This window comes from Aptenodytes patagonicus, chromosome W (assembly GCF_965638725.1).
Source record: "Aptenodytes patagonicus chromosome W, bAptPat1.pri.cur, whole genome shotgun sequence".
Taxonomy (NCBI): Eukaryota; Metazoa; Chordata; class Aves; order Sphenisciformes; family Spheniscidae; genus Aptenodytes; species Aptenodytes patagonicus.
Genome location: NC_134981.1, coordinates 13,862,252 through 13,882,987, shown reverse-complemented (window position 1 = coordinate 13,882,987; position 20,736 = coordinate 13,862,252). Strand labels below are relative to the sequence as shown.

The window sequence follows — 20,736 nt, the reverse complement described above, 5'->3', positions numbered from 1 at the left end:
AATTTAGGTTGGAAGGATCCTCTAGAGATAATTTGGTCCAACCCCCCCTGCTCAAAACAGATCCAGTTAGATCAGATTGCTCCAGGCTTTGATTTGAACGTCTCCTGGTTGGAGATTCCGCAGCCTCTCTGTTCCCCTGTTCCAGTGTTTGATTCTTCCCATTGTGAACAAAATTTTTTTGATATCTAATTGGAATTTCCTTTGCTGCAACTTGTGTGCGTTACCTTAGCCTAATCCTGTTACTGTGCCCCTCAGAAAAGAGTCTGTTTTCTCTGCTGTCTCATGGAAAGCAACAAGAAGATTCTCCCCTTGTCCTAAGACTGACAAACCCAGTTCTTTCTGTTTCTCCTTGTATGTAATATGTGAATCATGGCTCCCAGTTTGGCTCACTTCGATATGTCAATGGTTTCTTGTACTGAACACGCAGTCTCACAAGTACAAAGTGCAAGGGAATCATCACTTCCCTTACCTGCTGGCTATATGCTTACTGATGCAGCCCAATATGCAGTTGGCCTTTGCTGCAAGGTTGTGCTGCTGATTTGTGTTCAGCTTGTCCAGTGTGGGACCATTTTGACCTTTTCTGCAGAGCTGTTTTCTAGCTAGTCAGCCCCCACTCTGTACTGTTGTATGGGGTTATTCCATCCTGAATAATGGACTTTGCATTTGCCTTTGAACTTAATGAGATTCCTGTCAACCTGTTTCTTTAATCTGCTGAGGTCCCTCTGACAGTCATGCCCTCCAGTATATCATTTGTTCCTCCAATTTGCTAAAATCTGTGAACTTGCTGAGAGTGCTTTCCTTCCCCTTGTCCAGGTCAGTAATAAAGACATTAAAGTCTTGACTTCAGTACCGATTCCCTCATGAATGCTACTGGTACCTCACCATTAGCTGGACTTTATACTGCAATCACAACCATTTGAGTCTGGTGGACCAGCTAGTTTTCCATCTAGTCAATATTCTACCTGTGCAAACTATATGTCACTAATGTGCCTGGAAACTGTGGGAAACCTTGTCAAAGGCCTTGCTAAAATCAAGGTATACAACATCTATTGCTCTTCTTGTGTCCACAGGGTCAGCCATCTCACTGTAGAAGGCAGTCAGGTTGGTCAGGCATGATTTACTCGTGTAAAATTGTACTGCCTGTTCCTAGTCACTTTGTCTTTCATGAAGTTCAAGCGGTTCATCTTGAGGGCGCTCACAAGGCATGAGCGGGACAACCAGGGATCAGGCCCAGCCAGCACGGGTTCATGAGAGGCAGGTCCTGCTTGACCAACCTGATCTCCTTCTATGACCAGGTGACCCGCCTAGTGGACGAGGGAAAGGCTGTGGATGTGGTCTACCTGGACTCCAGTAAGGCCTTTGACACTGTCTCCCACAGCATTCTCCTAGAGAAGCTGGTGGCTCACGGCTTAGACAGGTGGACTCTGCACTGGGTCAAAAACTGGCTGGATGGCCGGGCCCAGAGAGTTGTGGTGAATGGAGTTAAATCCAGTTGGCGGCCGGTCACGAGTGGTGTTCCCCAGGGCTCAGTTTTGGGGCCAGCCTTGTTCAATATCTTTATCGATGATCTGGATGAGGGGATTGAGTGCACCCTCAGGAAGTTTGCAGACGACACCAAGTTGGGCGGGAATGTTGATCTGCTCGAGGGTAGGAAGGCTCTGCAGAGGGACCTGGACAGGCTGGATCGATGGGCCAAGGCCAATTGTATGAGATTCAACAAGGCCAAGTGCCGGGTCCTGCACTTGGGTCACAACAACCCCATGCAGCGCTACAGGCTTGGGGGAGAGTGGCTGGAAAGCTGCCTGGCAGAAAAGGACCTGGGGGTGCTGGTTGACAGCCGGCTGAACATGAGCCAGCAGTGTGCCCAGGCGGCCAAGAAGGCCAATGGCATGCTGGCCTGTATCAGAAATAGTGTGGCCAGCAGGAGCAGGGAAGTGATCATGCCCCTGTACTTGGCCCTGGTGAGGCCGCACCTCGAATACTGTGTTCAGTTTTGGGCCCCTCACTACAAGAAGGACATCGAGGTGCTGGAGCGTGTCCAGAGAAGGGCAACGAGGCTGGTGAGGGGTCTGGAGGACCCCAAGTCTTATGAGGAGCAGCTGAGGGAACTGGGATTGTTTAGCCTGGAGAAAAGGAGGCTGAGGGGAGACCTCATTGCTCTCTACAACTACCTGAAAGGAGGTTGTAGCGAGGTGGGTGTCGGTCTCTTCTCCCAAGTAACTAGCGATAGGACGAGAGGAAATGGCCTCAAGTTGCGCCAGGGGAGGTTTAGATTGGACGTGAGGAAAAATTTCTTTACTGAAAGAGTGGTGAAACATTGGAACAGGCTGCCCAGGGAAGTGGTGGAGTCCCCATCCCTGGAGGTATTTAAAAGACGCGTAGATGAGGCGCTTAGGGACATGGTTTAGTGGGCATGGTGGTGTTGGGTTGACGGTCGGACTCGATGATCTTAGAGGTCTTTTCCAACCTCAATGATTCTATGATTCTATAAGTTCCCAGGAGAGTTGGCTATGTAACCTTCCCAGGGTCAAGGTTTGGCTGTGTGGCCTATTGTTTCCCTGTCCCTCCTCCTTGCCCTTCTTGAGCCAGTGACTTATTACTCAGTTCAGAAATTAAATTCTAACTCTGTAAAAGCTGGTGTTTCTAGCAAATACGCTGTTTACTTTCTGTCCTGAAAAGTATGAAGTTTTGTTTTGTGCTGGTACATTGGCTTTGTAACTTCTTATAAGTAGGGGAATTTAACTGATTACAAAATGTCGAGTTTGCAGTTATGTGATCTATTAATCTGTCAATCAGTTTCTCAAACTCTTGCTTTAGTCTGGAGTTTTAGAAACCATATCATAATCTAGTGAGTCATACATATCCTGCTATGTCAGTTCCTTGTAGCAAGCATGTGATTCTGGTCCATTCACGTAGGGGGAAATTGGGGACTGAACCTACTTTTGCATTTTAGTTTGAATAAAAAGTTGGCTTTTGGAGTGAATCACAGGGGTGGGGTTTTTTGGGTGGGGTGGCTGTTGTTGTTCCTCCCCCACTTGCTATGTTTTGGTTTCTATTGCAGAGGAGTCTTGGAGCACACAAACTTGGATTCTTTTGAAACTAAGCTAGAAGATGCATTAGAGCTGTGAATGAACATTCAGTCTGCAGGACCAGGTTAGAGGTAGTCCACGGTAAACACCCTCAAACATATAGGGGTGGATTTCATATCCTCAGCACCGAGTGCCTTGTTTGCCAGGTTTTTCTCTACTGTGCCAAAATAACTGCTAAGGTAGACTGCCAGATGTCCAGAGCATGAGAGATTAGAGGGTGTAATTCACTTTCTTCCATTCTAGGGCTTAATTATTTGTAATAAGTTAACTTAAAATTTAAATTTACAAAAAACACCCCAAAACAAAAAAGCTTTTTGCTCTACTGACACATGTATGCTTTTGTGTAAGCTTTCAAATTCTGCAGGAAAACTTTACAGGAAGGAATTTGAATACTGGGAGATCTGGGCACTCTCTTCTGTACCTAAGCAGTGCAGTTCAAATACTCATTTCAGGAGACTTGCAATGAGTATTGTTCCAACAATATCACTAGCGTGGGGTGGTTTAAAAAAAAAAAAAAAATTAAAAAAATGGTAATGACTTGCATAATCCAACTGCTCTGTAGCTGCCCAGAGGATATATTACATTAACTGTGTTAGTCTGATGTGATACATGGTTCTTTGAGAGGAAGATATGTACTTGCACATTTTCATAAATGGGCTTAATAATATTCAAAGCTCCAAGTTCTGAAAAGGGTGATGTTTTGAAGTAGCAAAACCAGTCCTAAAACATTAAAGTATTACTTATGAAATTAAGAGACTAATTTATAGCCCTTATTCCAGGGCAATAATCATAATGACTTCTAAGGTAAGAACTTTTTCTCCAGTTGCAAAGATAATGAGAAATGTTAGCTAATGAGAAGAGAGTGAAGGAAAAAAAAATGTTAGAGGAAACATGACTTAACTATTCTGCTTTCTCTGTTTCACTTTTACCTGGAGACAGATTCCCCTGAGAATGAGGGGGATCATACTCTTCAACATATGCATAGGTAGTTTGCGTGCTTCCCTTAATGACAGTTGATCAGTTTTATTTTTCCCCATATACTCCAAGACTGCACGTAGCCCTGTACATCACTCTGAAACCTGGCACTCTGCAGTCCAATTTTCTGCACAGCACATATAAATTATAAATTAATACCCAGTTTTACTTGTCTGTTAGAGAAATGGCTCTCTGAATTCTACATTGCTAATTTTTAAATTCATACTTCTTGACACTTTTTTCAACTCTGTATATTGTACTTCTGCAAAGCAGTTCTAGTTAGACAAGGATATAGAAAATAACTATTAAACCTTATTTACCAACTAGAGCTGTCTTGGACATTATGTGAACAAGAGGTATAAAATGTCTGTTACACATTTTGAAAATAGGATCAAAAGCGGGTCAGACAAGATGTGGAAGAAATTGTATGTCAGAAGTACAGTAGTCATGCTGCAAAGATCAGAACTTTATTTCACATGTAAATATAGCTTTGAAAATAAGATTATACATGATGCACTTGTTATATGTGCTGAATATGACATTTACTAACAGTGTGATGTTTTGCAATTAGGCGTGAGACCAGGAAAAGGCCCTGTGTGTCTCTTGAACTTCTTTTCCTGTCCCTTGTTGACAAAACCCATAAAACTGGTTATTATCCAACCCTTTCCCTATTAAAGGAAGGAAGCAACAAAAGAACTGGAGGACAAAAGGGCTGAGGAGGCTTCACATTCAGTAAGAAGTGTCTTCTGAAAGAAGATTGTGGTTGAACTCTAGCACAGCATGAAATTAAGTTATTCTATTACATGGTCAATCTAACCCATAACTTAAAAAATTCCTAGCAGAATGGAAACTAACAGCTAGTGAACGTAAAGAGCTCAAGCAGATGTTAAAGCTGTTTCATGCAGTAATAACTAGCAGTTGCCCATTCTCCCTATTAAAATATTACAGATGTGGATAGGAAAAACCATTTGGTTTTCTGATTTTACATTCTCAGCAGCTCATTGTTGTCATAGGTCATGGTACAATGAACTTAAGTTTTCAAGTGTTTTATGGTGGATTTGTTAATGTGCGGACACAACACAGGAAGTTGGCTCTTCTCTAATTTATAGGCGCATCAACAGTCCTTATTTTTCATCAGCATTCTGTCCCCAAATGTATCCATTGAATATTAGTTTAGTGAAGCATAAGATATGAGGTGATCTAATTATATTTGATTTTTAAAACCAGCAAAGTGTAATCAACATAGTGCAACATGCTAAGTATTGCTATAATTTTCATGTTATATTCCTGATGTAACATTGACGTCTTTTCTTAAACTTTCCGAGATATCATAAACCACTCTTTCTACCTGGTCAATTAGATTTGTGAACAGTGTTAAAGTTACCTGTGGAGCTGCTGAATGTTGTCTGTAGACCTCAGAACCCTTTTTTTCTGCAGGGCAATGGAGCAAGAGTAGGTATCTGTTGCCTTTTTACCTACTCGTTCCTTTGTTTGTTTGTGTGAAATCGTTATGGCATTTGGTATTTAAATGCAAACTCTTGCTGAGGGATCTAATTTCTGTTGTCCTCTGAAGGAGGTGGTCACCTTTGCATTTTTTTGTGAAGTTGATCTTACAGGAAATCATACAGTAGCTCCACCTTATTATCCTGTATCTATAACTCTGTTATCAAGCTAGAAAAGAGAGGCAGCTTCCCATCTCTGCTGTAGACTGATCATTGTGGTTGGTCCTAAAATGTTACTCTACTGCCCTTTCTAACATTTCTTTTCAAACATAAACCTGCTCATTTGCTCTTTAAGGTAGCTGTAAATTCCTTATATTCATTAAAAATCTGAGTAGAGTGAATATGGCCTGAATGGGAGACGATATGAATGAGAAACTTCAGTTTTAGTTTGGAAACATACCCTAGTGTATTACCTTGAGATTACCATAGTCCTCATGTTAGACACATGTTGCAATTCCTCAGATTAAACCGGAATTATTAAAATGGATTTTAATAAAAGGTTGAGCAAAACAATGCTGGGGTAAAGCTGAGGTGACAGTGAAGACCAAAATACACTTCAGAGCTCAGTTTAACAAATGGTGTAACATTGGAGGTAAAAAGACTTGCATTGGTTGTCCTGCAGGTTGGTCTCCCTGATGAATTGCAGTGTACCCCTCTGGACAAGAAGGAGGCATCTGAAGCTTTATGTCCTCTGTTGATGACATGAGCAATGAGGAAATTTTCAAGAGGGGGTGAGTTTGACTTCTGTAACAATTGATTCTGTTTCACTCTATTCAGGGACCAGCTCTGTAGCTTTGGGCTGAACAGTTAAATTTCAGTGTTTGAACGGATGTGATATCCTTCCATCTCAGAAAATGTACAATGGCTTACAAACAGCAACCATTTTTAAAATAAAATAAGTAGTAGCCTTAGCAACACATTGTTTCTGTGCATGCACTCTTCTCAAAATAATTGCCTTTAAAATTGTCAGCTCTTAAAAAGAAAAAGAAGAAAGCTGGATCTTTTACCAACCAGAACCTGGAACACATATAGTCTCCAGACTTCTCCCATGTTGGTTTTGTGTTTTGTTAGGCTGTATTCTACCATTAGTAGAATAACCCCATACCAAATCCTTCCATGAATAAGATAACTTCTCACTGCAAATAGCTGTAAAAGCATTTTAGCTTACTTATCTCTTTAATTCAGAGATAAGTTCTAGCATTTGGAAGATATGTCTTTGAGAAGATGTTCTGTTAGAATTGTTCCCACAGGCAATGCTTTTTTCCCCCCCTCAAAAAAAGCATGTTGGTGAGGTGCAAAAGTCAGTATTTGAGCCTTAGTTTTCAACCAGTATCTTTTTTTATCTTCAAAATATACTGATTTGACTCTCAGCTAGACTTCCCTGTCCTAACCTAATATATTATTAGGTAAGTAGCTCAGGTTGTGATCAGTTTGACATTAAGTTTATCATACCTGAAGACTTATGTTCTTTGCAGGGAATACTGAAGCATTTTGCCAGAGTTTAAATTCATTAATATTTTTCCATTTCCAAGCAGAGGTAATATCAACTCCCTTTTGTCTATTTAGCTCCAAAAATTGCTTCCCACATGGCTCTTTTAAGAATAGTTGTAATTGGTTTGGGAATTACTCTGATGAACTTGCAGTATAACTTTTATTGGGTTCATTTTGTGGGTGAAAATTACTTTCGGTTATTTTCTTAATTGTTTGCATTTTATGTTGGAGGGGGTGGCCATGATTAATAGGAATGGAAACACGAAAAAAAATGACCGTGGTTTGCAAGTATTAAATTGTGTTGAATACAAAGATAATAGGAAGGGAACAGAGACAAATAGGAGCTGGACATCTAAAGCAGCTTTTTTTTTGTGTGTGTGTGAAAATTTTAGGTTTTGTATATTAAAGTTTCATCAAAATGAAAACACAAGAAGGTACTTTAGCCTGCATCTGATGCTGTATCCACAAATTTGAGTGCTCCTAATAGGAATTATTTGTAATTTATGTCAGTATTCACAAGCTGTCAAAGTAGAGGAATTTAAGAAATGTAAATGTTGAGATTTTTATCTATGAAATATGAAATTCATGTTTTCTGATTAAAGTATAGATAAACCAAACCATTATCCCCTTACTGGATTGTATTTCTTGTGTAGAAAAGATTTTTTTGAGTCCAAAATAGGGGATGGTTGAAAAGGAAGCCCCTTAAAGAACAGTATGATTCAGACCTTTGTGTCCCAGGGAAGGTTTGATACTCTGAGGAAGAAGAGTCCTAGTTTGCCTCATGGTTGCCCTGTGAAGGTAGTACCTCTGCTTTACAAGAGGGGTTAGGATCTTTGTCACCCCAAGTACTACGTAAGGGTTCAGGATGTGGAATATGAATTGCTACAAAATAAGCACATCTTTTAATGCTAATATGTTGCCATCATTTATTAAAACCCTGTAGGAATAAATGCTGTTGAGGTCCAAACAGTGGAGGTAAGGCTGTTTGTACGTGTATTGGTGTATGTAAATGTGAGTTGCCAAAATGTAGGTTTCAGCTGATATTTATCTCTATGAACACGTTTTTGCTCAAACATCTATGACTTTTATCTATGCTGCTGCCTGGTTGCACGTTTAGAGATTTCCTGTTCCAGAAATGTCAAAGTTAGCTCTCTATGGCTTAGCATGTGCTTCCATTACCACTGAGAAATAATCCTTGTGCAGAATGTGTAATGGAGTAGCTATGACATTGTCTTCTGAAAAGGACCTTTTTTGGGAGTTGGTTGTTGCTATTGTTTGGTGGTTTGTTGTTGTCAGAACAGACTAAAAATGAAAGGGAGAGTTGACATCTTTTATTAGGCAACTGAGGTAGCCGAGAAAAGAATAGACACGTTTTTCAGACCTCATTTTCTTCTTCTGGTCGGAAATGGCCTTGTTCTCAGCCTCGAAGGTGTGTCAGCCTGAAAGCTTGTCTGGTTCTTTTCCCAGCTATATCATTTGGTCTTACATTATTTCTTCTTACAAAGCTTGTTTTCTGTGGTATATCAGGCAAACCTGTACCTTCTAATATTTCTTATTGATATGGGATCTAAAAAATATTAAATATTAATGTGGTATTAAAGCTATCTGGTGTGGGTTTTTTGCATTTATTCTTATATGACTTTGCCTATTTTTCTTTAGCAGCAATGTTTGTTAACCTCATTTTAAATCCTAAAATCTTGAAAATTCTTAGATAACATGCGCATTCTATTTTAAATTCTTACTATTAACACAGCAAAAACTGAAGCGTCTTGCTGTAAGTAAGCTACAGGAAATATAGGAAGTTGTGCATGCATGGTGAACAGGTATAGAGGATATTTCAAAGTAGAAAAAAAAGGCAAAGTTTTTGAAATACTGTGTTGTGTTTTCTAGCATTTGATGTCTTTGAGACCAGGGTACTTGGTTTGAATATTTTTATCAAATATTTCTTTAAAATTAACTAAAATATTTCAATCTGTTACAGAATCACATAGTTTATTACATTCTCTTATTACTTAACTGGATTCCAGTCTATCTTGCTCATTGGTAATGAAATAAAATAAATGCCTGCTATCCTAAAGCTGTTTGGTAATCATGTAATATATTAATTCTAGCAGCTTTTCCTATGACACAAATGGTCCATGGCTACCTTTTGATGGGACCCTAGCTTCTTTTCTGTGCTGTGGTTTTTTTCAGTTAGTTCTGATATCAATTGTAAGAACAACAGTAAGGTATAGTAAGTCCCAGATGCTGTGACTGGGCCTTACGCTTGAGACTGTTATAGGAGATCTCTCATTTTCTTGGAATCATTCCAGTGTGTCCAGGTTGGAGATCTGCCCAGTCCTGTCTTCCGTGGTGTATAAATTCTGCCCATATGATGTTATTGTGAAAAGCGTTCAGTAAAAACAGATTAAGGAGATGATTTCCTAGGTCTTTATGTAACATTATCTATGCCAAGCCAGTTAGTATGGAAATGTGTGATTTTTGAGCTCATAAAAATGAGGTTGAATGTAGTTTATAAGTACAAAAGTACCATTGGATATCAGATATTTGTAACAATATTACCCAGGCAAAATGTCTAACGCTGCTTCTGTGTTCCCTTTCCCAGTCCTAGCAGAGTCTTGCTGGGATTTTTCAGAAACAATTTCTAAATGCACCTACTCAATTCAGCTGTTAATGTGTGCTTTTTGAGAGTATTCTATGTAGCACTTTATTTGATGTATATCACAGATAGGTAGCAAATTTCATTGGAGTACCTTTAGGAAACAAAGTTTTTTTTTGCTTTTTTGATTAAAACAAACTTCAACATAAATGGCTTTGCGATCAAATGCCACTACAAACCTTAACATCAAAATCCTCATTTAAATGTGATCTGGGCTTCCTGTCTACCTCCCTAATTCTTGTGTCAGTTCTCCCTTGTGATTTTTTTCAGTGAGGGTCCTGAAGCAGTTCCCTTCAGACAGAAAAGCTGGTTGACTTGCTATGGGCACTTGGAGTAAGCAGGGAGCAGAAGGGAGGGAGAAAGATACAGATGCTGGAGCACCTGGCTTGAGAGTTGAATAGTAATTGACTGTACCAGCCACTGGATGTCACTTTTTTCATATAAATATATTTAAGAAGTTAATAGTCTGGCATCAGAGAAAATAGTTTGCGTGTCTGTTGTGGATGTGGAAATGGTGCCTAGGTGAGCACAGGCAGCAGAATTTTTCTTTCTCTGCCTTGTGCTTTTTCATCTGAAAATTAAGAGAGGCTAATTTGAAGTGATATCTTGTTATCTTGGAGCACAGGATGCTTGTAGCTGACTTTTGCCTATGTTACCCTATAATGCTTCTTAAGTGGAGTTTAGATGTTGGCTTTTCCTGTAATGTGTAACCATGAGACAACCATCAGGAAGGTCCTATTTCTGCCACTACCATGCTGATCTCCATCCCCTCTGTAGCATTAGCATTGACTTGCACCATGAGTTTGAGTCAACAGAAATGTGGTTTTCACAACAGTGCTTTTGATCTTCTGTGCATTTGTAGGCTTGTCTTAAAGACAAAAATGTGGGTGTAGAGAAAGATACATCAAAGGCAGAGAAAGGAAAGGTGCAGCCAAAAAAAAAAAAAAGAGAGAGAGAGAGAAAAGATAGAAAGGAACAAAACCCAAGAGGAAGTATTCTCTTCTTGAGTTGGTAACCAGTCACTGCAGAATATCTAGCTAAGGAACAGCTTGAAAAAATGTATGGGCAACATCAACGCCAGTCAAATTCTAATTGTCCTTCTGTGGATCGACGTATGTAGTTACACTTGATCTGGTCATGTGTTGTGCAAACAGAATTGTGCCTAGTGTACAGCCTGTCTGTTATGTCAGTCCCAACTGCAGCATCTGACAACATTATCAAAAGGCTGGAATAAAAGGAAGAAGAGTCAATATATATGCAGGTAACCCTCTGCCAGAGCATACTGTACCATCACTTTTCTGTTCCTGGCCAAATTTTCATCTTTCTAGTAAATATGTAAAATAATAAAATATAAACAATGTTCTAAGTATATTAATATACAATATAACAAAATATGTAAAATAAATATAAAATATATAAAATGCATAATATAAGCTATATATATAAAAAATATCAAATATCCCCTAATTTGTGAGCTTAATATTCTTGTCATCTTTACAATATTAATAACACAGACTTCCTGTAGTGTCAGAATATTCTTTTCTGCTGAAATGCTTCCTGTCTAGTTGTCAGCTCTTAAAATTTTACTGGTATTTATGATGTAGAATGACATCTTGGGCTTGGTGAAGTGAGGTCTACTTCTTCCAGTGACTTCAGGTTGAGCAGGTTTTTCCCATGTGTATTGAGTTGTTCTGAAGTGCTACGGCATTCTTGCAATACCCCCCCCCCAAACAGAACTGCACCCCATCATCTGGGAAAAAAAAAAGTATTAAAATCATCCAGTAAAAAATCAGCTCTGATTTTTATTTCTAACCAAAACTTTTTGTTCTAAATGAAAATACATGTTGTTGTATCTTACAAAACTCTGTGCATTTGATCTTGAAGAATAGATGTTTAAGCATGGATCCAATCTAAAAACCAGCAATTATTTTTAACAGTTTTTCTCCTACTTGTCATTCCCCTGAAACTTATGGCATAAACACTGAAGTGATGGTGTTTTTGCAGGGGTTTTGTATTTGTAAATTTTTATTAAGTTTTCACCTATTTATGGTAAATTGCTATCTTAAAGGTTTATTTAGTGCTCTGAAAAACTTTTTAGTTTTTACAGTAATATTTTTGTTAGTGTATTTAAAACTGAAATGGTCTTTTTTCCTTCTAGTTGTGTTTTCGTCATCTGATGTCATCTGCAATTAAAACTCAAGTAAGGGTCACTGCATGGTAGGGTCTCAGGTGGCTGCTGGTTACCAGCTCTACAGGCTTTTTCATTAAATAATGGTCTCTTTCCAAGGGTCTTTTAGTCAATCCAAGTGTTTTCATGTCTGGCTTTTGATCACATCTTTTATAAAAAAGTTTTGTCTCCTCAGTTTTGTTGTATCTTAAAACTCTACAGTGAAGTTTTCAGTCCCAGTTTTTCATTGCTGTTGGGAAATTAATACTATATAAAGTAAAGGTTGCCTCTGTTTATTATAAAACCATATTAGATACCTGTGGAGACAACTGAGCTTGTTTACTCTTAATTACATATAATTCAAGCAGTGTATAATACAAACCTTTGCTAATTTTGTTTTAATAGTTAAACATATTGGTCAAATTTGGTAAATGATGCCCTAAAGGACTGTGCTACTGCTGCAGGTAGACAGTGACATGTATTATGGCTTCACATCCTGTTTCCCCATTTGCCTTCTGTCCTCTGAGCAGTGCAGATTCCGCCACAAGCAAGCCATTCCAAGTAGTTTTATTTTGATTTTGTGGTGCCACTTTCTACTTCCCATGATGAGGAATTCCAAGAGGAAGAGCAAAGAGAAGGTGTCAGGGTTAGTGTGTTGTGGAGTTTCCACCTCTCCCTTGCTTTGCCTGATAACTGAGGGAGACCTCTCTGGGTATTTTATTCATTTACTTGTCTAGGAGTCCTATGGGTCTTTTTGGGGGCTTATCTAGCTCTAAATTACAGATGACTAGACATGAGCAGATTAATCTTAGGTTTCCTGCTTAGCTCGAATTGTATCAACTTCTTCCAAAGGAGCTCTTCTACAAATTTCATAGAATGTCTCCTGTGTCTGATATATAAGACTAAAAGCATACTTTAAGGAAACATTTGCTACCTTTAAATTAATGATAAGTGAAGTCGCAAAGAGTGGTATCCAACAGAAACCCATGTGTGTAATGGTACCAAAAGTATAGCAGATTCTTAGGGCAGTAGTATATTAATCATACAAGAGTCCAGTGCTGTAAATTTTACTGCAGTCAGGTTGCAGGCACTGTAAGTGATGAAATGAAACAGTACTTAGAGTTCCTCTTCATGCAAACATTTCAAACAAGCTGAGGCAGAATGAATAATGCATACATTAGTGTTCTGCAGGGTGATAGATTCATTAATTCTTTTAAAGTATATGGTGGACCTACTTGTGAATCATGAGAAAAGACTAAGTAGTTCCAATCTGCTGAGTGTCAAAATCCATTTAAAAATAGTAGAAAAACTCATTTACGTTTTGTTTTGTTAATTCTTTTGAAAACTTATGTGCCTGTATACTTTAAGCTCCTGGTAGGCTATAAATACAAACCTTTTCTTCCTTTCTTATACAGCAAATAATGAAACAGTCCTGCCCACTGACAACTCACAAAATAAGTAGAGAGAAAAAAATCCAGGTGAAATAGTGTAGATAGAAGTCATTTTGTCCAAAGAATAATAGGTAAGAAGATGTCACTCTTTTTCACTGAGTTCTGGCAAGCAGCAAAATGACTCATGGTGTAACAGTGGGTACATTTTTGTTCCATGCTAAAACCCAGGAGAGCCCTGGGTTCCATGTCCTGATACACTCATCATTAAATTGGAAAAAAAAAAAATCTGTATCTGGAATCTGAGCATCTGCTGAGTCCTAAAATGATCCAGGTTAGTGAGATGACCATAGCTTAGTGTAAGAGTATCTTCTTGCCTCAGCTGAGCAGAGCTCTCCTCTCCCCACCCTTCCAATAAGGCAGATTTTGGCATCTCTGTGAAGTTTGTGTCAATGACAGCAGAAAACCTTTATGACTCTGGGCTCAACAGAGCAGGTCCAGCTTGAGAGCTTCGACCTGGCATTAATGTATGATGTTAACATGGCCAATGTGCTACTGCATACAGATAGAGTCCACAGCTGAACAGCATGTAATGCTAGATTAGCGTGCTGCATCTCCAAAAGCACAGACCTCCTGTGGTTTGAGCTCAAGAGGAATTTCTGTCAGGATAGCTGCAATGGTTTGGAGAGGTTTCATTCCTCCCTAGGTCAGCCAATAGGGAAGGACCCATTTGCATGCAATTTTGCGAAAGGAGGCATTCCATCTAGTGAAACTGCGTAATAGACGCTCAAACGAATACATTTCAATAGGCGAAGTCATGTGTAGTGTTTTCTGTAATTAGAAAATATTTATATGACTAATCTCTTAGGAAAATGGGGAAAAAACTTTTCCCACATTTCGAACTCTAGAATGTGACCTCAATAGGAGAGTTACCTATGCCAACAGATTTCTTTTCATGAGCAATACTCTTTGATTTGACATTTGAAACTTGTGCCGAAACCACTGAGGTCAAAAGGTAGAATTAAAAATCTGCCTTTTTTTTTTTTTTTTTAAAGAAACAAGTATGTGTCTCTGTACAGAAGGTAAAGAGATGGAGTCTTTTTGCCTTTCAGAAAGTTTCTTATTCACTTCAAGTTTTACAGATGAAAAAGTTATTTACACACTGGGCAAATATGTTCTGTTTATCTGCCAAGACAATTTTTGCACCATAATAATTCCTTCTGAAGAAACAAATGTCCCCTTTCACATTACAGCTATGCACAGTTTACATGAATTTTTCCAGGACTCCACTTTAGGAAAAACTGCAGTAACACTTACATGTTTTTCTTTTCCCTCGTGTAAGCTGTGACCTTTTTATCATGGCCCCATGCTTATACAACCTGTAGGTGTTATAAAAAGTACTCTGCTAAACAGGAGCGCTGCAAGTTTTGTCAGAGAAAAGAAAGTTTTACCACATCCGTATTAGAAGGGCAGACCAGAACAGGAATTAGGAGCTCAGGCTTGATGCTAATGTGGGACTATCTGATCTGTGAAACATATCCAGCCTTTTGACTATGTTTCCCTTCTATTGGGTCCCTATCTAACAATGTTGAGAGGCCTATTACACTTAAAACAAGTCTCCTAACATTTGTTGTGCCAAGAATTCTGTTACTGCATACCAATGAATGCTTTAAATAAAATCTTCTTTAAAGCTCACCCCCCCCCCCCCCAGCTGAAAAAAAAAACCCACCAGCTCCTTCTGAACAGAGGTTATAATGCCTCTTCTGTAGATTCCTTTAGCTTGGTGGCATATCCAAGGGTTACCAGGAAGATGTGGAGGTGTAGGGGTGGATTCAGAGTTACTGAGCATCCTTTGCCCTAACAGCTGAAGGTGTTGCTCTCTCTCAACACCTGGTCTGGACTCTTTCTTCTGTTGTCCCTTGTTTAGAGATGTACAACTAGCAACAGGGAACCAAATTCAAAAGCAGTCCAAGCCAAATCCTAAGTAACCCCATTTAGCTGCTACCTAATACTAGAAGTGCCTAATTTCATGAGAGACTGCCTTTTTGATATAAAAATCTGAGCCTATCTTTTTATCAATATGAAAATCAACACCTATCTTTTTATGAGGGTCTTGAGCCTGGGCTGAGCGATGCCTGGTTCCCCTGGGATGCCAGTCCACTGGGAATTCTCCCAGGACTCTTAACCCTTGGGGCCCAATGAAAGCACTGAATTCCTCTGGAAATACAGTTACACAGATGCTTTGTTTTAAAACAGGATCAGCACACAATGTCAGCAAATAGCCTGTATAAAATAGCCTACTTCTCAGAGCACAGGCTCTGGAAGTAAAGGCTGTAAGCCACGAGGAGACATCTGCCTCTTTAGAGAACTAAGATGTGTCTCCAAGGAATTCCCTAAACTGTGGACTTAAAAAAACATCTTATACATTTTTTCTATTTTTAATTAATCTTGACTCTTTAACAGTAGCAGGCACAGACTTTTCTAAAAGTGGTGGACAAGTTTGAGTTGGGAAGAGGGAATTGGATCCTCTCCTCCTTTGGTGAGTGTAGGGCTGTAATCACATTTATTGCTTCTGCTGGCTGTGTCTGGAGATATCCCAAACTGATTCTGCACAAATAAACATCTATAAGGCAAACCCTGAGAAAGGGGAACGTTTCTCAAGGGACCTGGCTAGAGATAACACCAGTCTGGAAGTCAGACTTTAACTTTTAAAGTACTTTTAAGTAGCCATACAGGTGCCTGTAAGTATAAATCCATCCAGAGGTAGGCTGGATTTAGTGCCATAAAAATCTTCCTTGAAGATCTAAGCTGTAGCCATTTGCCCAAGGTAACTCAGTGTGTGGCACAGCAGTGAAGAGGGCTTCCTTACGCTATGTCCTCCATGGGTGCCTTGCGCTAGGACCCTGTAGCTCTGCAACCATTCTTCTTTAATACCTTGCTGTGCAGAGCTCCGGGCAGGAGGTTTGTTTATCACTGCTGGTTGCCTAAAGGACTAACGTTCCTTTCAAATTGGCCCTCCTGCCAATTTGGATGGTTGCAGTGGGTGGCTGAAGGCAGTTTCTGAGACTGCAGCACATGACCAAGGAAAGCACCTCGGGCCTCCCCTGTTACCCATCCTTTCAGGGGCAGAGCTCTCTGGCCATGATGAGTGGTCACAATAAAGCTGTTATTGCTGGACTAACATCCCACAGGTGCATTGCCTCCACCAAGAATTCTCAATAAAACCCAAGAAGCATTTTTAAAAAAAACTCATAACTGCTCAGATATTCCCAATTGCAAATCTTTAAAATACTTTGCATATCACTAGGATTAAGTATTATTTGCTTTGAGTTACCCATGCCTTGGAGGTTATCAGTTACAGATTTGCTTTTACTCTTGATAGTATCTTATTTTATTGAAAAACTATTTTTTCTTGCTAGCAAGTTCTTCTATTGGAACTGATGTATTATGTCATTCACAAAAGACATGACATTATTTGTGATATATGAGATGTCATTCACAGAAGACCTTTACAGGTGTTAGCTGTGGAGAGAGTAATATTATCTTGATAAGCTGCATTTTCTAAACACCTCGTGGAATTTGTAACTTTCTTATGCTGTCCTATGTCTTAAAAGCAAGCTAAAAATAGACAGAAATTAAATGTGCAACGCAGGTGTGCTGGTTTTGGTTGGGATAGAGTTAATTTTCTTCATAGTAGCTAGTATGGGGCTATGTTTTGGATTTGTGCTGGAAACAGAGTTGATAATGCAGAGATGTTTTTGTTACTGCTGAGCAGTGCTTACACAGAGTGATGCACAATGCAATTGCTCACCACCCACCGACCGATGCCCAGCCAGTTCCCGAGCAGCGGTCACTGCCCCCCCCGGCCAACTCCCCTCAGTTTATATACTGAGCATGACGTCACATGGTATGGAATAGCCCTTTGGCCAGTTTGGGTCAGCTGTCCTGGCTGTGCCCCCTCCCAGCTTCTCGCTGGCAGGGCATGGGAAGCTGAAAAGTCCTTGACTAGTGTAAGCACTACTTAGCAACAACTGAAACATCGGTGTGTTATCAACATTATTCTCATACTAAATCCAAAACACAGCACTGTACCAGCTACTAGGAAGAAAATTAACTCTATCCCAGCCGAAACCAGGACACCCACCACCAATATGGCCTAAATTTTATTAAATAAATTTTTGAGTCTCTCTGAGTTTGTATTTTCCCAGGCTCTTTTAATGCCTGAGGAAATAATTTATAGGGCTGTAATTCTGTGGGTTATTGTGTTATAACCATTTATAAATGGCTCCTTAGGGCACTAAAAGGGCCAAGAAAATGTACACACAAACACAAAACAGAAACAAATACCTGCAACACTAAGAAAGTTACAAGGAGAGAGACCATGTGGCTTAACAATTCAGCTCCACTTAATGGCTTCATTCAGCTCCTATTGAAGTAAAAGCATGTTTTACTACTGACTGCAGTGAAAGAAAAATTGAATGTTAAAATCTCTCCTGTAACATGACAATCACCTAACTCTGTGTTTAATAATATCCATACTAATTTTTTTTTTTTTTTAATATTGGGCTGCAGTTCTTTACTACCAAATATAACTCCTATTCCCCCTTCGCTCCAAATTTAATAATGAATATTTTGAAATACTCCTGTAGCTATATGCTTGGCCTATTAATTAGCTCTTTATGACATTTTATGTTGCAGTAGTTAAAGGGAACTGTTGGCTGGGACACCTGATGGGAGCCAGGCACTGTGGGTCCTGGTTAGTTTTTACTGGAGACAGGTATGTGCTCCCATGGGGAGGAATCAGAGTTTGCTGGGCTGAGCTGCCCTGTGGAAGTGCACACCTTATTGACAAGAGCATCTGAGCATCTGTCATGGGCAAAACTGCTCAGGGAATTTTTACTTATTTTATGTCCAGTTAACATCAACTTCTGATTATTGCTTTGGGTATGAAGAAAAAAGAACATCAACAATCAAAAAACACTTGAGCCAAACACTTTTCCCTCCTCCTTTCCCAGGCTTGACTTCCCCTGTGTTTGCTGGGGGTTAAACTCAGTCTGTCCCAGTTATTCCAGTCAGGCAGTGGGTGACACAGGAGGTTTGGGGTTGTGTGCATAAGTGTTTTTTCTGCTGTACTTTGCTTCTTACTGCTTTTTCTCTGCTGCTGTTTACTTCTCATTCATTTTCTTTGCTGTTCTTTGCTGCTTCAGGTTTTCTTGCTACTCTGTTTCTTAGTGCCTTTCCTCCGATGTGGGTTGCCCATGGGCCACAGTCACTCAGGGGTGTCCCTGTCCTGGTGTGGGTCACCCAGGGGCAGCAGTCCCCTGGGGGTGTCCTTGCTGCAGCATGGGTCCCCTGTGGGCTGCAGTCCTGCAGGGGTGTCCCTGCTTGCAGCATGGGTCGCCCATGGGCCACAGTCCCTCAGGGGTCTGTAGGATATTTACAATAGCTACGTGAGCCTCTTGCTCTTCATCACCCCCTGTGAAGCTTATTTCTCTCCACTGTGAAGTAAGATTTTCTGGTGTGCTTCTAAATCCTCTGGAATTAGGTTCCTGAATATACCTGAAAAGGTATTCCTTTGCTCTTCAGTTTTCCACTGTTAAAAATGAGTACACCGTGTACACATACAGTGTACGTACATATTCTACAGACTGTGAGGTACTCTGAGAGTGCAGCCATATGGACAAATGTCTCATTTTGAAGAGAAGATGTCTTTTCCTTTATTGTGTGATAGATTTTGTGAATAACTACCTGCAAAAGCATTATGGGCCAAATCATGGGCAGTAATCCTGCACAGGACTAGCTTCCTGGCTTCATAGAGACAAACGTTGCACAAGCTAAGCTCTGTGATTTAATGATTTAGGACAATGTTTTTCTATGAGGAGTCTGTGAAAGACAGCTAATGAAATTAAGGCTTTGCTCAGCTTATGTTTGCTATATGAGCCTCCCACCTTCCCTGCAGAAATGTTGAAGATCCAGAAATAGAAAAAGCCAAAAATCGCTGGTTTGGGCCATTCTTGGTCATTTTAAATCTATTATGAGTTTTGCCAGTAAATCTATTTGAATTGGGACAAAAGGCTGTGTGAGAATATTTAATGTGGCTGAGACAAACAATCCTAACTTTTTCCCACCAGAGAAAACTTTTACTAAATGGTAAGAAAATGAAAAGAAGTGATGTAATCAAGAAGCTTTTTTAGCCACACTGATGGTTTGCAGAAGGGTAGGTGCCATATGAACAATGCTGCATGAGCCTCGAAACCTCCTGGCAGGGAAGTCAGTTCTGAATGAAAAATCCTTGCCAAATGCACCCTGTCATGTTTTCCATCAGTAGAGCTGGATATTTGTGTATAATTCCTGTGGGATTGGAGGATGGTAATGTATACACACAGAAAAAGTTCAAGTAGCTGCTAACATCCAGTAAACAATATGTTCCAAATTCCTTTCAAGGCTCCTAGCACACTGATTTTTTTTCTAAACACTGCCATTCTCTGTGATGTTCAAGATTATTGGTGAGAAGCCTTCATAACTATAAAAATAAAAGAATTGGACACAAATTATTTTGTATTTAAGCTGCAATGGATAGTGTGCCTTCCTCCTAGCCACAGTCCTCTGTTTTCACTGTGGCCATCACCATGGCATTTTGGCAAAAAAGGATTCCAGGCTGCTTCAAAGCTGTGTGCCTCCATGCAGTTTCCCTGTTTGATAATATCAGATGTCCTTGCTACAGTTCATTTTTTATCATCATAAAATGGGGAGATTCTAGACCCTTATACTATGGGACTTTATGACCAAGGCAAGCAGAACACACAAAGCTGTTGTTGGTACTGAAAAGGCACCTCTGAGTTCACTGACTTTTTAAAAAGGAAATAAAATCCCTGCTGAGGGTTTTTTAAAAGCATCACATGCATGTATTTGTGTTTATGCACATTCATAATGAGCAGAACCTTTGCTTAGCCACATGGCAGCATTGCAATCCCTATCCTCAACAGTGAGGTTACAAAAGAAAATTTCTGTGTTTAACCCACAGTTTGTTTCTTCACACAGCACAGGCCGTAAACATCAGCCACTACAGCTCATCCAAACACAATGAATTCCCTTTCAGCTCAAAGGCCTGAAGAGTGCATGGATGCATGCATACAGTCCTTGCTATTCTCAAAGGCCTCTCAGACAGCCTCTTGCATGCTTGCCATTAATGTTGTCAAGAGAATGAAGCTGCTTGGGCTTCATTGAAAGAGGAAGAGACATGATGGGCCATACTTGAGAGCCGGAATATTTATCTAAGAGCTTATGCAGTGCTTCCGGATATTCAATAAACAGACTTCAAAAAACATGAGGATAACTTCAAAATCATGACTCGGCACGTCATAAAATGTACCATGCTTTGCCTTTTGACTTTGAACTTTTAGTCATGAGGGATGTGTATCTTTAAACCTCAGCATGAGAAACTTCATTTGGTACCCAGGCCACT

General features: G+C 39.8%; 1 protein-coding gene across 1 annotated transcript in view; it reads left to right on the top strand.

Annotated features, from left to right (window-relative positions):
* Positions 1 to 20,736, top strand: part of LOC143171933 (NAD(P) transhydrogenase, mitochondrial-like) — a 180,603-nt gene that overhangs the window by 61,256 nt on the left and 98,611 nt on the right. The window contains exon 22 of the mRNA XM_076361118.1: positions 6,189 to 6,297. Coding sequence (XP_076217233.1) covers positions 6,189 to 6,272 — 84 coding nt within the window. The 3' untranslated portion in view covers positions 6,273 to 6,297. The remainder of the gene's footprint in view (positions 1 to 6,188; positions 6,298 to 20,736) is intronic.